Source organism: Lichenostomus cassidix, chromosome 4 (assembly GCF_008360975.1).
Source record: "Lichenostomus cassidix isolate B80296 chromosome 4, HeHo_3.0, whole genome shotgun sequence".
Lineage (NCBI taxonomy): Eukaryota > Metazoa > Chordata > Aves > Passeriformes > Meliphagidae > Lichenostomus > Lichenostomus cassidix.
The window spans coordinates 63,721,318-63,737,216 of record NC_139484.1 but is presented as its reverse complement, the minus strand read 5'-3'; the positions used below and the strand labels follow the sequence as shown (position 1 = coordinate 63,737,216).

Below are 15,899 nucleotides of genomic sequence, written 5' to 3'. Positions count from 1 at the left end.
ATGAATGTGAACAGCTACAATTCAGCACTATTCTGAAAGTGCCATGCTTCCGTGATTTCATTTGCTTTCTCTTTATCCTTCGAGTCAATTGGTTCATTAACTAAAGTCTTAATATCATTCTGTCTAGTCTTTCGTTATTTTAGCTTGTATTAAGCAGACTTAAAAGTGCAGTGAAACATTTGAAGATTAGAAGTACTAAGAAAAATATAGCTACATTATAGTTAACTGATTACAGATCAGTTTTTCTCCCATCTTTGGCAGATTTATTAGATTTTGATTTTTTTTTTTTTTTTCCCCTTGAGGAAAAAACGCCACAAATTCTTTGATGGCCTTTTCAAATAGAAGTAATTAAACATTGCTGAACTTTTCAGCTGGTTCTGAATACTAGCCTCTTACACTTGTGGAAATGTTCATCCTTAACATAGATGTAAAAGTCTTTGCTCTAGTTACAAAACCCTTCACCTTCAGTATGTTTTCAGTACATCTAGGAACAACTCTGACCTCCAGTCAGCCTTTCTTGTGACTTCTATTCCAGATCTCTAGATTTACCTTTAACTCCACCAGGTTTAAAAGGAGCACAGCAGTGTTTGATTGTGCTGCTCTAGATACTGCTGTGTTCACATGCTTGCCCTCAAACTTGGCTTCAGTATTTCATGAACCACACTTTGCTTTCACTACTCACATTGAAGTGTGTGTGCAGCTTTTACCAGTGAGTGTATGAACTTGAGGGGTTTTTAATATTTCACCTGGTGGAATTTAAGAATAAGATGTAAATACTTCAAGACCTTGTGCTTTTCTGAAAGACAGGACACATGTAGTAAAAACAGAGCAGTTGAATTTTCCAGCTATCTGGGTAGCATTATGTGTGATGGAAGAGCATTTCGAAGTATCCTATCTTAGAGGAAAAAAAAAAAGTAAATATAAGAACAAGGCCAAAAGTTGGGCAGAAGTTGTATTTGTGGGGCAGCTCTCAGGCTGAGGGAGATTGCTGTGAAGGTGAAACAGTGCATGGTTAGCATAGGAAAATCATATTTGAGGATGTACTTAAAGGCAGCAGGTTTAAAATGTAGTCTAACATCACTATTACTTCTATTAATATCATTGTTTTAAGTGGGTTTAACTTGACTCATAGCCTCAAGTGGCTTTTTTTCGTTGCTTCTGCTGGTTATTTAAACAACTAATTAGTAGCATGGAAGAGGCAATATTTTATGGAAACATTATTTGAAAATTTTCTGCTTTTTTTTTAAACTGTAGATGTTAAAACAAGGAAATGGAAGTAAACTTACAGTCCTAGCAGCATCAATGTTCCTTCCCATAGCCTCATGTTTAAATTTGGAAATACCTCTATGAGGATCTCTTCCCGCTTTGTATTCCATGAGTGATCCCTGAATATGCTTGACCAACTTAAATAATCAAGAATGGTTAATGCAGGTCATTAGAGGGAGGGAAAAACAAATACGTGGAGGATGTTTAGGATAAAAAGAGGTAGCTGATGAATGTAGTGCTTTTGATTTAGATGACTGCTCACAGAATAAAAATATCAAAGCTGTTGTCTGTGATACTTACATGTGTATTAGAATCTGTCCTGGTTATGAGATCTGCTGTTAGCTGACAGGTAAAGATTATGTAACCTTAAAGAAAAAACAAATTAAAAAAACCTCAGGGCAAGATACTAAAAGTACCTGAGGGTTTGGGAAGTGGGTATAGGGTTTAAGTTACCCACTGTTCCACTTTTCTTATATAGAAGGGGTAAGTGATGAAACAGTATGGTAGCATGCCTTACAATGCCAAATGATGCTAAACATGCAGAAGAGTGGGGTGGATATCTGCCTGTGTTCTAATATACCTGGTTATATCTAATAAACTCCAGTTGTTTAAGTGAGGGAAAGCTTAAGTCTTTCATTCTCCCTTGGATCAAACTTCTGTGTAGAATCAGTTCAATAGTAGGAAATAGCCAAATACTCTGATCTTTACCATTAATGAGTCTCATTAATGAGTGTTATCTCCTTCCTGGAGTTTTAATCAGTGAAACCTCAAAAAGGAGTATTCTTTCTTGAGTAGAGATGTGTAATCTGAAATGCCAGGCCATCAGCATTGGTCACAGAGTGATATATCTGCATGATGAAGGAATTATCCAAATAGGAGTTGTGTTATTACAATACTATCTTGTACCCAAGAACTTTTCTGACTTTTTTTCTTTTTTCAATGCAATTTTACAGGAAACCAGACATGATACACTGACAGCATTTGGAAATTAACTGTGGCAATAAGATGGAAGCATAACTCTCAAGATTCTAGACCAAAACAGAAATGGCTCATGAGTATTAAAAGAAGAGACTGAAAAGCCTCCAACACTTCTGTGTGAGCAGTGGAAAAGGAACAACTACCATGGTAACACTAATAACAGAAAAGCTGCAGAACCAGAGCTTGGATGATCTGACCTGTAAAACGTACAATATTAATCTGGTAAGGATCTACCAAAAAAACATAAATGTGAAATGCCAAGTAACTCAGAACTGCATAACAAATTCAAGAATGTAGATAAGCCAGACTTCAGCTGTTTAAGTTAGGACTGGTCTGCACGGTTGGGTGAAAGTTATAAGGGGAGGAAAAAGTGAAACCTCAGTGTTTAGTCCCTTTTTGCAGTGATGCTTTCTTGCTCTAATAATTTTTTTTAACCTTGCTACTTCATTTTAAATAGCAAAAAGCTTTCATGAAATCATGTTCTAATGACTGAAAAGAATTATCAAAGCTTCTCAGAACTCTTTTTGCTAACAAAACCCACAAGTATTTGTATGGGTTGAAGTTTTCTTCACATAACCATGCCCTTGATATCTTTATATCTGACAAGAGTAATTTTAAAAATCCCTGGCTGCCATGTAGGTAACTATCAGTACTGGGCAGGAGGAGAGTAGGTCATCAGGTAAATACAATTAAACTAAAAGTCAGGTTACTACCAGACTGCTGTTGATGCTGGTAGAGTGGATCCTTGCTTTTTCAGTGTCTCACATACCTGATGCTCTGAAAAACTTTGTAGTATTTGTGGTGTTACTCTTGCTGGTTTAATCTCTGGGACCATAGTGCAAACTGCATGCAATTCAGGCATGAAGGAATCTAGTCTCATCCCATCTCACTTGTGAATGAAATGTCTACTGCAGAGTGAGTAATGCAGAACAGTCTCTTGTCAATTTTAGGTGCTTACCTGAGAACCCTGAGACCGTATTCTGTATGGAATGCACTAATTTTGTTTTACTGACTTCTAATTACATTGGCACTCTTCTGTACACCAAACTTTAAGGTTCCAGTAGGACACAGAAAAATTGACTGAATGTCAAGGTGCTGTTCCTTGTTCTGTTACTTTTTAAAATAATGTAAATATTGGACCTGAAGTATGTAATTTACTGTAAGTTTCTGCCTCTGTTGTAACTTAAACAGCTGAACTGCTTCCTTATTTATTTCACAAGCCCAAAGCAGGTGAAGCATATCTTGAATTTGGAGTTTGTGCACAAGCACCTGCAATTCTCATGTATCCAGTTCCTTGTCCAGTGAGGATATCTAACAGTAGACATTAATCAAGCAGTTTTATTTTCAAAACTCTAGCAGATCCATTTAGAGTTCTTCCAATAATTTTAACTTTCATTTTACCTTCCCCTTACATATGTGCTTTTCTTGAAAGGCAGATTTAAGGTCTTGAAATTATGTCAACTGTCAGAAGTGCTTACTTAGCTTGCATTTATTTTGTCTGATTTGATGAAGCACTTGGGGCATGCAGGAGAGAATCTGCTATATCTCTGAACTGGCAAAATCATCATTTGTAACTAAACTCTGGGGCCTACATGTGAGGCAATGATGACCTATAACCAGTAGCAGTGTTTGTAACTAAATGTGTAGTGGCACTTTGTAATTTCTAGTTTTTGAGGTCCTAAAGTTTGCATGAATTTGGAAACTGAACTGTCTTTTTCCTGGTAGTCACTATAGGTTTTAGATCCCAGACCTCTAATAGCAGAGAAGGACATATTACTGCTTGTACTTTGTGTGGAGTCTGTACAGGAGTGTACTGGCATGCTGTAATGTGTTGTAGGTTGTTTTTCTTTTTATTCCTGTCCTTATCTGGACTTACAATAAAGCATGAAAAAGAACAAGTGGAGCGGAAAATGGCATATGATGTCTCATCAGTTGTTTCGTCCTCGCCCTTTTCCTGTTCCTCTCCTCCTTTTATCTGTCAAGTAATTGGTTTTGTAAGTGCTTTAGTGCTTATAGAAAATGGGTTCTGAGGCCAGGAACAGGTTCTGTTTGTACACAATGGCACCCTGAAAAAGTGTGGAAATTGCGTAGCGAGGTGTGGAAATAGAGAAGCAAGTGTGAATCAAAGTGTGCAAGTAGGTTGCTCCCTACTAAAAAGGATTCATGGAATAAAATGATGGATCCCTGGCTACAATGTGAACCTAAGATGATGAAAAGTATGCTTTTTCCACTGGTGAAGACAATTGCTAAATTTCACTGAGAGAGAAAAAGACTGCTGGTGGGGGTCTGGTATCAGTGCTAGCACATTTAGGCTTTTTGGCAAGAAGTTCAGGTTAATGCTGTCATTTCTTCTAATAGCAGCAGCAATTCAGAGCAATTCTGAAGTGATCTTGCCTGCACCTTTTGTAACTTGTGCTGGCACAAAGTTCTGTGACACCATGTGGTGAACCACATCGTGAGCTGATTGAGGATTAAGACCAACTTTTCTTGCCTGGGTTAATGTAGTTAAACCTTATCAGTTTTGTGATACCTTTTGCAGTGCATCTGCACAAATGTCTTGGCAGTTGGTAAATAAAATAGCTGGGGGAAAGCTATTCTGTAATACAGCTCATGAATGAGGGTTATAAAAGAAAAAAAGAATAGCTCTTTCAAAGCTATTTACTGTGCAGCTGAACTGGGCATAAAGACAACATGTATAGGACATAGTACACTTTTTCATTTGTGTAAGCTGTGTGGTGACCAAGTACCTCTCTTTTATGTTGTAAAATACTGGCTGCAGCTTTTTACTGCTCTGTTAAATGACATGCTAATTTTCCAAGCTGGTGTAATTCAGCCAGTGAATGCTCAGTTATGTTGTACAGCCTTGTTCTGCACCTGCCTTCAGCAAAATGACTGAGTGACCTGCTGTAGAAGCAGGAAGGTTGTCCAAAGCCTTTTTTTTTTTCTCATTTTGGCTAGTGTAGCTCACAGGGTAGTGTCTCTGGTTGCTCAACTCTACCTCACAACAGAGGTGAGAAGTTCTGTGAGCACATTGTGGCTTTCATTGGTTGACAGCAGCATTAAATCCAACACTTGGTCTCTATTCCCTTGAACTCTCAGAACTTTCATAGAGCTCAAAAGTCTTGGATTTTTTGTGTATTCTGACTAAACTTGGACCTTTTTCATATTCCTGTATAGAATCTCATGTTGGTTTGTGAAGTAACAGTGTGTGAGCTGTAAGAGTTCAAGGTGTGGTATTGCAAAGGAGACATGAGCACTGCCAGACAAGGATTTGTGAAAGGAACAAGTTTTACCATAAAACCCATTACAGGCATATGGGATTTCATTATTTTTAATTTTTGAGGCTTATTTGTGTTGAAAGATTTAGAATTAGACCGATTTCCCAGAGGAAAAGCCACTGGTCTGAAGACTTGCCTTCATCACTTTTTTACATCCTGAGAAAAGGTTAAAATGTTCCTCCACACTGTTTCATATCCAGTCATATTTGGAGGATATTTGGTAGAGAGGGGGAGGTCTGGCATGGCCTGTTCAAACCAAGTCACATCTATGTGGTGGTGGTTAAATTAGTACTTGAATGATAAACAGTGGCTTCCTTGTGGTTTGGAAAGGATGCTGATAAATTGGAGGAACTCAAATATACTTGGAAACTGGAAAAAATGCCTTGAAATTAAAGCCATGAATTTTAGAAGTATGAAGTCTTCATTCTGAGAATAATGAGGAGGGATAGCACAGGCTGTGAAGCTCTTAATGCAGTACATTGTAGTGTAGAAGAATAGCCAGAATTATTTTTGTTACAGTTGGCTTCTGCTTGCAAAGAACACTTAAAATTAGTGATGTAAATTATAATTCGTTGTCAGCTTCACTTGCACAGCTCTTCCCTTTACTCAGGACTAGGTGTCTTTTCAAGTGAATATTTTAATGAAAGAAGAGCTGTTAAGACTCAGAAAACCAACTGAAACTTGTGGCACTGTCCTAAATGTTGTACCACATTTCCTTTCCTTTTGAGCATAGTCTCTCCAACTGCACAAAAGAGGTTCTATTTGTGAACAAGCATTTTAAAGTAGATCCACTTCTTGGCATGAAGCAAACAATTCTAACCTCAGGTGAAACTTGTAGTTTCATTGTGTTGTGTGTCTCCCTTAAAATATGCCATTATTTCCCTAATGAATTCTCCAGAGGCATGAGACCTTGGTGAATGTTTTAACATCTATTCAAAGAGCAGTAGTTGGCAAGATGGATGTGTTTCCTCTTCAGGAAAGTGACCTTGTTGAATAATTTGTCCTTATTCTAAGGAAGATTTCCTTCACTCAGGGGGTAGCAGACTTTCCCATCAAGGTTCTTAGCAATTGCAATCTCTTTTCAAGCATAATCATAAAAGAAAGTCTTCATTGAGGAAGCTTCAGGTAGATCATAGCACAAAGGGAATGAATGGGGGAGGGCAGAGTGTGGCCAGCCCAGGAAAACTGATAAACTGGTTCAGTGCCCTGTTGCAGTCATATCTAGTGGGACTTGTGCCATGTGCTGTATAGATAAAAAAAAATCCTCCTTCCTATAAAGTATTTACAGCCTGACAGAGTCTACTCAAGTTTGGACTTCCAGACATCGTTAAAATGTACCAGCAGACACTGCTTCCAAGTATTTTAGTTTCAGTTATAGGAAGCCAAGCATATATTGTAAAGGAGATTTGTTACTTACTGTCCTCTTAGTCACTCGGCTCTTATTTCAGTTGCCTTCAGCTTTGGCTGGAAATAGTGCAGCTTACTCTCCCTTTCAGCATGTGATGTCATGTGTGATGTTCTTAAGGTTTTTGGTCTGAATCTCCAAAGAATTAAAAAAAATTTTTATTGTGACTTAGCAGTATTCTGTATAAATGATCCCAAGTTGCAGAGGAAATATGTGTGCTTTGTCACAGAACTGAGCACTGACTTACTTCTCCAGAAGCTGGGCAAAAATATCTGTAAGGATGAGGTTGCTGTCTGAGAGAACGTTAAAGTTCTCTGGCATAGTCTGTATGTGATCCCACTTTTTCTGTGTTCCCCCTGAAAAATGCTTTCAGTGCTCTGCAGCTGTCAGAGGTAAAGTAGTTTAGTCTCTACCTGGTGGACAAGGCTTTTTAAAGTGGTAGAAGTGCAGGTGATCAAATAACATGAACATTCATGAAGAGAACCTTGTTAAAGATGCATTTGGCAGAAAATTGTTTGCAAAAATGAAGTATCAACTGCCACATGGGATTGTCCTTGAGCTTCTGTTCCTTCTGAGCATTGAATATATTGGCCTGTGTGAATAAATAGTCTTTTAAACATTATGCTCATATTAACTCATCTTGCTGCCCTTTTCCATCTGGTTCAGGATCAATTAGCTATAAGACTTTTTGACAGAGAGCTTAGTTCCAAAAACATGTTTTCCTTAGTTACTATCTGATAGCTGAATAGGTTGGTGTTGCCTTTCATTTGGGGAAAGCTGGAAAGGGAGAGTTTATTGGAAGACCTTATCTTTAAGTCTCTAATTTGTCCACTTCTCCTTCAGGGACAGTTGAAATGTAACTACTGTTACCTTAGTGTGCTCCTGTGTTTCACATGAAGCTGGTACCTGATTAGAGTAAATGATGGATACCTGCTTTTTAAATGTGAATTCTATGTAACTGGCAAGTTGCAGACTTCAGATGGTTTGAATTGGACTATCAGCAGCAAATCCAGTGGAGCTTTACACTTGGAGTTCTGCTGTTTACCTAAAGTAGCTTCTTTAAAAGGAGGTTATAAATGCATCTACTGATGCAAATTCGAAGTAAAAATGAAATGGATTGTCACATATGCAGATGCTAAGATTAAAAATCTCATTGCTGTCCTATCCTTTCATCTATTCTGTTATTTCCTACCTCTAAAACAATAACACCAAGGGAATATTATCACAGCTCAGTGTTTGTCTCTGTGGGGCTCAAGGATATAAAGTTGTCACTAGCACTATGTGCTGCTGTACGGAAAAAAAAAAAGAAAAAAGCATGGTAGCCCAAGGATGTTTGTTTAAAAATTGACTTTGTATCTGGAAAGGAAGTGTATGTACAATGCTATCTTCTTTGGCTATACACAAAGAACAATGTTCACATAAAGTGTGTTGCTCTTTTTTAAAGCAATCTTCCTCTCCATCCTGAGGTGGTGGTGGGGGAGTGAATAATGACCCTTGGGCTGATGCAGCTATGGGCCACTTATTTATAGCTCCTTTATAGGAGGCTGGATTGCAAGCTGTATGCTTTGTCTGAGAAATCTAGACCACTAAGAATGCCTTTGTAGTAATATTTTTTTAGGTAAAATTAGTTACGAACTTGTCTTACTTTGCAGATGCTACTGATGAGGCTTGAATTGAAGGCCTTTACATGCAAACCTTGTTTATGTTTTTTTGAGTGGTGAACCACCACCAATAAGCTGAGATTTAAAAAGCAGTCAATCTGAAAGATATATTTTGAGGATAGGAAAGATTTTTTCAATGGCTTTTTGACTTTGAAGAAATAAAAAACATTGCATTGATTATAAGAAAATGTAAAATACTAATACAGTCTGGAGCAGTGTTCATGGTGGTGAACCTCAAGAGCTTGTATATTTAATTTAGATAAAGCTATTCCTGTCTCTTAGTTGAAGATGAAGTGCTTTGCCTTCTAGCCTTAAGATTGAAAATGGAAACCCGACTGCCAGATTGTAATTTCCTTTCCACTGAAATGAGAATTGGATCAAAGCTTTTTCATTAAGGATGAATTATCGCTCTTAATTTTCTAGTTTATTCACATGGGCTAATGTTGCAACTCTTGAAACAGTTTGATGCTTAGCAATATGTCAGAAAACATTACAAATAATCAGATGCCAGAGGCTTTGTTTATAAAGATCAGCTGTTCAGGAATTTCATCAAGATATATTGGAAAACCCAATCTTTTTAAAGGCATTGTTAAGTACACATGTAGGAAAACTAAAAACTGCATGCAGTTTCCTTGCAGTGAATGCTGTCTCTTTCCACAGTTAAAACTTTTTTTTTCTGATTGATTTCAGTACTCATCTGAGAAGCTGAACAAAAGTGGCAGCTTGTTCCCTTTCGAAATCAATGGTAAGTTCTTCAGAAACCTTAGCTGTGTTTTACTGAGGTAATTGGTATAGCAAGCAGCCTTTCTTTTGTAAATAAGGTGAGGGGGATGGAGCATGCTGCTGTAGAGCCTGCTGGTTTAAGCTGGTCTTTGAACAATACTGGGAATAGCTGGTTGTTAGTTTTGTACTTGTGATCTGCTTTGCATAGTAAAAAGCCCTTGTAACACTTTTTTGTTGTTCTTCCATATCTGCCTTGGTGTACAGAAGCACAGTGATGCTGTTTTTCATGTTCTACATCTTCAGATTCCTCAGCTGGTAGAAATCTTTGTACACTTTTATTATATTCTTTGCCACATAGAACATCCAGCATGATGCAAACCATAAGGTGAAGTCCAGTGCCCTCACAGAAGTGTTACATGTTTTTATTTCCCCTCAGTCCTATTAGAATAAGAGGAAGTTTTATCTAGCAAAAACAAAAATTCCACTTACTGATGTGTAAACTTTGTACTGCTTTATTAAGGGGTGGATTTGAAATTTTGCATGTTATGTTTTCTCTAAGCATGGAGGATTTTTATTTGCTCAGTGGGCTTCCTCATAAAAAGTGAATCTTGGTTTGTGAGGTATTTTGAAGGCAAATAGTGCTTTATCTTAAATAGCATTACCAACCAGGCAGGTATCCTGGTGGGAGTCTGTTTTAGAGCACCCAGCCAGCATGGAGGGGCAGAGAAATATTCTGTAAGCAGCTGGGAGAAGTCTCTCAATCACTAGTCCTTGTCATGGGGGACTTCAGTTTACCAGATGTCTGCTGGAAATACAGTTCAGCAGAGAGGAGACAGTCTAGGAGGTTCCTGGACTGAGTGGAAGAAAACTTCTTGATGCAGCTGAGTGAGCTCAACCAGGGGAGATACCCTGCTGGGATTGAGCAGGGAAGGTCTGGTGAGTGATGTGGTGATCAGAGGCCTTGGTGGGCACAGTGACTGGAGTTTGTGATTTTTGGAGAAATAAGGAGGCAGGGATTAGAACTGCCACCTTGAACTTCTGGAGGGCAGACTTCAGCCTGTGTAGGAGTCTGGTTGACAGAGTCCCCTGGGAGGCAGTCCTGAAAGACAGAGGAGTCTGGGAAGGCTGGGTGTGCTTTAAGAAGGAAATGCTAAAGGTGGAGGAGTGGGCTGTCCCATGTGCTGAAAGATGAGCCAGTGGGGAAGAAGATTGGCCTGGCTGAGCAGGGAGCTTTGGCTGAAGCTCAAGGCTAAAAAAAAAAAAAGCAGGAGAGTTGACCTTTAGGAGAGATGGGAAGGCAACTCAGGAGGACTACAAGGATGTTGTGAGGTTATGCAGGGAGAAAGTTAGAAGGGCCAGAGTCCACAAGAACTTTGTGTGGCTACTGCCATAAAACACAATAAAAATGTTTACATAAATGCATCAGCAACAAAAGCAGGGCTAAGGAGAATCTCCTTCCTTTACTGGCTGCAGGGAAGGGAATATAGGGACAGAGGATGAGGAAAAGCTGAGGTGCTTAATGCCTTCTTTGCCTCAGTTGTTAATAGTAAGACAGTTGTTCTCTGAGTACCCAGCCCCCTGAGCTGGAAAACAGGGATGGGGAGCAGAAAGAAGCTCCATAATCTAAGGGAAAATGCTCAGAGATCTGCTACATCACTTAGACATGTACCAGGTCTTATGGGGCTGGATGGGATCCACCCAAGAGGGTTGACAGAGTTCACAGAAGGGCTCACTGAGCTACTTTTTGTCATTTCCCAGCAGTCCTGGCTCACTGGGCAGGTCCCAGGTGACTGGAGGCTTGCACATATGTCACCCATCTACCGGAAGGGCCTGAAGGAGGATTTGGGGAACTACAGGCCTGTCAGTCTGGGCTTTGTAAAAGATGGGTCCTGCTTAACCAGCAAGGTCTCCTTCTCTAACAAGGTGACCTGTGTAGTGCATGAGGGAAAGGCTTCTCCCAAATAGCAAGTGACAGGAGTAGAGAAAATGGCTCCAAATTGCGCCAGGAGAGGCTTAGATTGGATGTTAGGAAAGTTTTCTTCACCAGAAGGGTTGTCAAGCATTGAAACTGGGTGCCCAGGGCAGTGGTGGAGTCACCATCCCTGCATGTGTTTAAAAGACATGTGGATGTGGCATGGTTTAGTGGTGGACTTGGCAGAGTTCAGTTTATGGTTGGACTCTAATCTTAGACTCTTTTCCAGCCTAAACGATTAGGTGCTTCTACCATGCAAACAATTCAAATACAAGTTCAACTCTTGACTTTTTTTTTTCTCTACATTAAACATCTAAATAAGCCTCCCTGCTTGGAAGAAAGCTTCCTAAGGATTTTTAAAAATCAGGCAAGTCCAAGCTAGGAAATTGTCCTATAGTAGATGCTAGGAGTTTCAGACATTAGCTGGATCCCATTGTGTTGGCTCTTTTACTTGCATTGAATTATGGATGGTCCCTGCCTTGAAGAGCTTGCATGCTTAAGGCAAAGCACAGTATGTGGTTGTACCCATCTGAAAGAATGGAGGAGGAAGGACAGAGGAATTCTAATAAAACATGTTTGAATAGGCCAGCTGTCTGCACAGTTAAATGATTTTGAGACAATAGGGTGTTCTTTAAATAAGATCCAAATAAACAGGATAATCCATGACATACTTTGGGCATGGAACATGTACAACTATTTGGGTTTGCAACTTTTAAAGCTACTCAGCAAATCTTTTAGCTGTTGATTACTGTAAAACTTAGTTTAGAAAGTCAAACATAAGAATATACTAGTATTTAGTGTTTAGGCTGTATCTAAGTTCTTAAAATAGGTGTATGGGAAAAAATGGGTATTTTAAATATTCTTTCTTTAAAGCCAGGATAAGTGAAACTTATTTGGCTAATTGGTTTAAATTAGCAAATTTTCTAACCAAGCATGAAGCACTGTTAGCTGGCCAACAGTTTTGCTGCTTTTCAGTTTGCAAATCCAAAGTCTGCTGTAGTTCTCCTTACACTTCATTGTATAATGTGGAGGAACAGCTGTAAAATGTGCAGAATGTTCTCAAAGAAACGCTTCACAAAAGAGTGAGAGGCTGCACTGGCAGACTGCTTTTAACCCAGCGTTGCCACTTCAGATGAGAAGTTTTGCACTATGTCTGCATTCACAGTAAAACTTGCAGGAGGTTCTTAAGGGATACTTTATTTTATGCATTGAATTAAGATTTGGGTTTTTTTTCTTATATTCAGAGTTTAAGGGGGAAGGCAACAATCTGCAGTCTGATTTAACTTTATGCTGTTTCTAATTTAAAGTAAAGCCTTTCAGACCAGAGAATGTGAACACCCTTTGCAAGCTTTCTTTAGTAAGGTGTTTTTAATAGAAAAGCATAAAAGCTAGATGAAGAACAGCAGTCTGAAGAGATTATCATGCTCTTGCATAAAAAAAAATTAAAATTCCCTGATGGCTTCTCACATTACTTGTTAATCTGTACTTGAGGTTGTTCACTGTTACTTGTTTTAATTGTGGTGTGTGCTGTGCACTAGGAAACTGTCCCTGTTGCTCGCTGAAAAAGACATACTGTAATTATTCAGTATAAAGGAAAAAGTTTTAATAGGGTATATACACACTGGAATGCCTGGATTGGTTCCTGAAATACTTTGGTCTTTGTGTTTTTTGAATTTTCTACCTTTTTTTTTTTTTTAAGTGAACACTTAACTATAGTGCAAAATTTTGATTGAGACCTGGGTACTTGTGGCTCATCCTTCTGTACTTAACTTTGATGGCTTTACATTAAATTAGGTTTAAAACAAATTGTTCTTTCCCTCTTCATCTTTCACCTATATATATTTCTTTTTTTTTAACTTCCAGAAGACAGTCCTTGGAAAGCTTTAAATGGGGGTTACCCAATCCAGCCTGACACAACCAGGAATTCAGCCTACCCTTTCCCGGTGTGCCCGTTCAGCAGCAGCGCTGCCAGCAATGGCAGCCTGCAGTGGCAGCAGGAACCTTCCAACACGTCCATGGTGTCAGGATGGATCAGCGAGTTAAACCTGAACGAAAACTCGGGTCAGCCCTTGGCACCTCCCACCAAGCGCCACTGCAGGTCCCTGTCAGAGCCGGACGAGCTGGCTCGCTGCCGCTCCCCCTGGAAGCCCGGCAGCTCCAAGGTCTGGACTCCTGTGTCAAAGAGACGCTGTAACAGCGGCGGCAGCGCTACCTTGCAGCGCTGCAACAGCCACGGAAGTGCCACCTTGCAGAGAAGCACAAGCATCAGCCTGCCACAAAACATCCTGTCCCTAAACAACGTCTTCACCATCACCAGCTTCAACACCTCTCCGGTACCCAGACCTTCCTCTGCCAGCAGCGGGTTTGTGGACAGCAGCGAGGGCAGCACGAGCTCCAGCACCCGCTGGAATTCCGGAGGCCCTTGTGACTTTAACCCAAGGCGCCGCCTCTCCCTGTCCCAGGAGCACATCACCGAGACGGGAAATCTCTTGCCTTCAGCCAACAGCACTCCCACCTCCACACCCGAGCTCAGCCGGCGGCAGGGCCTGCTCAGGTGCCGCTCGCAGCCCTGCGTGCTGAACGAAAAGAAAAGCCGGCTGAAGCGCAGACGGGAGGAGGATGTACGATGGAACAGGCCATCGTTAGACTTTTTTAAAATGACACGGGTGAGATTTTACTTTCCTCGCTGTGGGAAGGGAGCTCTTGCAGGAAGGCTGTTTCTAGATCAGCTGCGCTAATTTGTAGTTGTTGCAGATTTGCCTTGTGCCCTGTGTCTGTCACCTTCAGCAGGAGAGCAGGCAGCTTGTACTATACCCTAAAGCAACTTACATTTTGCTTGTGAAACCCAGTTCTTGAAATCCATTCTACTTGATACAGAATGCTGAGAGCTCTGAAAAGATGCTTGAGGCAGAGGCCACAGAAAAATGGCTTGCTTGTTGAAATGCCAGGAAGCCATGGGAAGTGGAGTAGACAGGGTAGAAAAAATTCCTACCACTGTGTTCCCAAATGCAATGGTTTCTCAGTAATCTTAGTGCAAGTCTGTTTGAGGAAGCCTCTCCTTAGTTTGAGTAATTCCATAAAGCTAAATAAGAGCAAGCAAACCCCTGTATTAATGGATTAACTGAAGAAGCTGCTAATAAGCAGTTGGAAAGAGAGATAGTATTCTAATATGGCAACTGCAGGTGCTCCAGCTCAATGGAGAGGTGTTTTACTCCAGAATTTTACTCAGAATTCTACTTCCCTCCTCATGAGCATAGAGGTGCTAATTGAAAGACTAGAAAACTTCAGTTCATGCCTACACTTTGCATGTAACACAAATGCATGTACACAGCTCATTTTTCAGAGCTTCTGTGTCCACAGAGTTGAGTGCTGCAGTTCAAAATGTAAAACTGAATCTAACATGGTCAGAGAACACTTTGTGCTTGTGCTTACAACCCTACTGCCTTTAGTAGATACCAGATTTGGGAGGTTTGTGTGATGGATCTGTTATGAGTAATGGGGAAGAGGCAGTTTGCAAAAGCAGCAATAAAAGTGGAAGGAAAGGAGATAGTTTGCATCATTGTCCCTGTGTGTGATGCACTGTGCAAAAGAAAAGCTGAATAGAGTGGGGTGGTTGGCTAATACATCCAGTTCATGGTACCCTGGTATCAGGAGGCTTTATGTAGAAATGCACAGGGAAAAAACTAGTAGGGTATTGGAACTGAACTTCTGATGTTAACTAATTTATATCCACTGGGCTGAAAGTCTGTATGATGCCATCTGCCCTTCTCTTGTACTTTTGTGAAACAACTTCACTATATCCTAAAGGATTTTCCTCTTTAAAAATACGGCCTTTTTTTTTTTGATGAAGCTGTGGGGGTAAAACAATCCGTTTACTTAGTGACAGGGTTGGTAATCAGTTCTGTTCTAGGTATGACTAGACACTGTTCTGAGTTTTAGCTAAGATGCAAGTTTACTAGTTAGCTAATCAGATCTTACCTGTTTCTCTGTGTTAATCACTGCTGGGATTAGTTTGCTAATCTAGACCAGAAGTATTATTGGATTTGCCTTTCAACTGCCTGTGTGGTCTAATGCAGGTTTCTTTATGTAAAATTTAAAACCTGCCCCTTTTTTGGCTAGACTTGATGCTTGCATTCTTCAAGCTCTGGAGGTGAGATGCAATATTTCAGGCTGCAGAACAGCTTCAGTTGCTCAGATCTCATGCCTTTTAAATAATCCATACAGCAGTGTGTATGGAGGAAGCCTGTTACAGCCCATGTCTGTAGGAAGTTTTTTGACTCTTCAGATTTGCCACAGAATTGTGCATGAGATTAATATTCAGCCAATCTTCACTACTTCTTCCTGTAAGACCTATTTTGAAATTATGATTTCATGATAAACTGAGTAGTTAATGCAACAAAGTTCATTCTGCAGTGTCAAGGCTTGATGGGGTTTTTTTCCACCTGTTTCAGTAGATTTTTCCTATTAAGATACTACTGTGTATTTAATTAAAGGCACAAAGTATAGCTTGAAAATACATCAATTTCCAAACATGCTAAATTTTAATCAAAACATCCGTTTGAAAACTAGGCAAGTACTGGAAACATTAGAAGTAAAAATTGAGTTAAGTTTCCAAG

General features: G+C 39.8%; 1 protein-coding gene across 4 annotated transcripts in view; it reads left to right on the top strand.

Moving 5' to 3' along the window:
- Positions 1–15,899, top strand: part of FAM53A (family with sequence similarity 53 member A) — a 70,490-nt gene that overhangs the window by 18,537 nt on the left and 36,054 nt on the right. For 3 of the 4 annotated variants that reach the window (XM_085059594.1, XM_085059595.1, XM_085059596.1), the window contains exons 2-4: positions 2,220–2,466; positions 9,279–9,333; positions 13,147–13,949. In XM_085059594.1, coding sequence (XP_084915720.1) covers positions 2,389–2,466; positions 9,279–9,333; positions 13,147–13,949 — 936 coding nt within the window. In that variant the 5' untranslated portion in view covers positions 2,220–2,388. The remainder of the gene's footprint in view (positions 1–2,219; positions 2,467–9,278; positions 9,334–13,146; positions 13,950–15,899) is intronic. The other variant, XM_085059597.1, reaches the window with a different exon arrangement.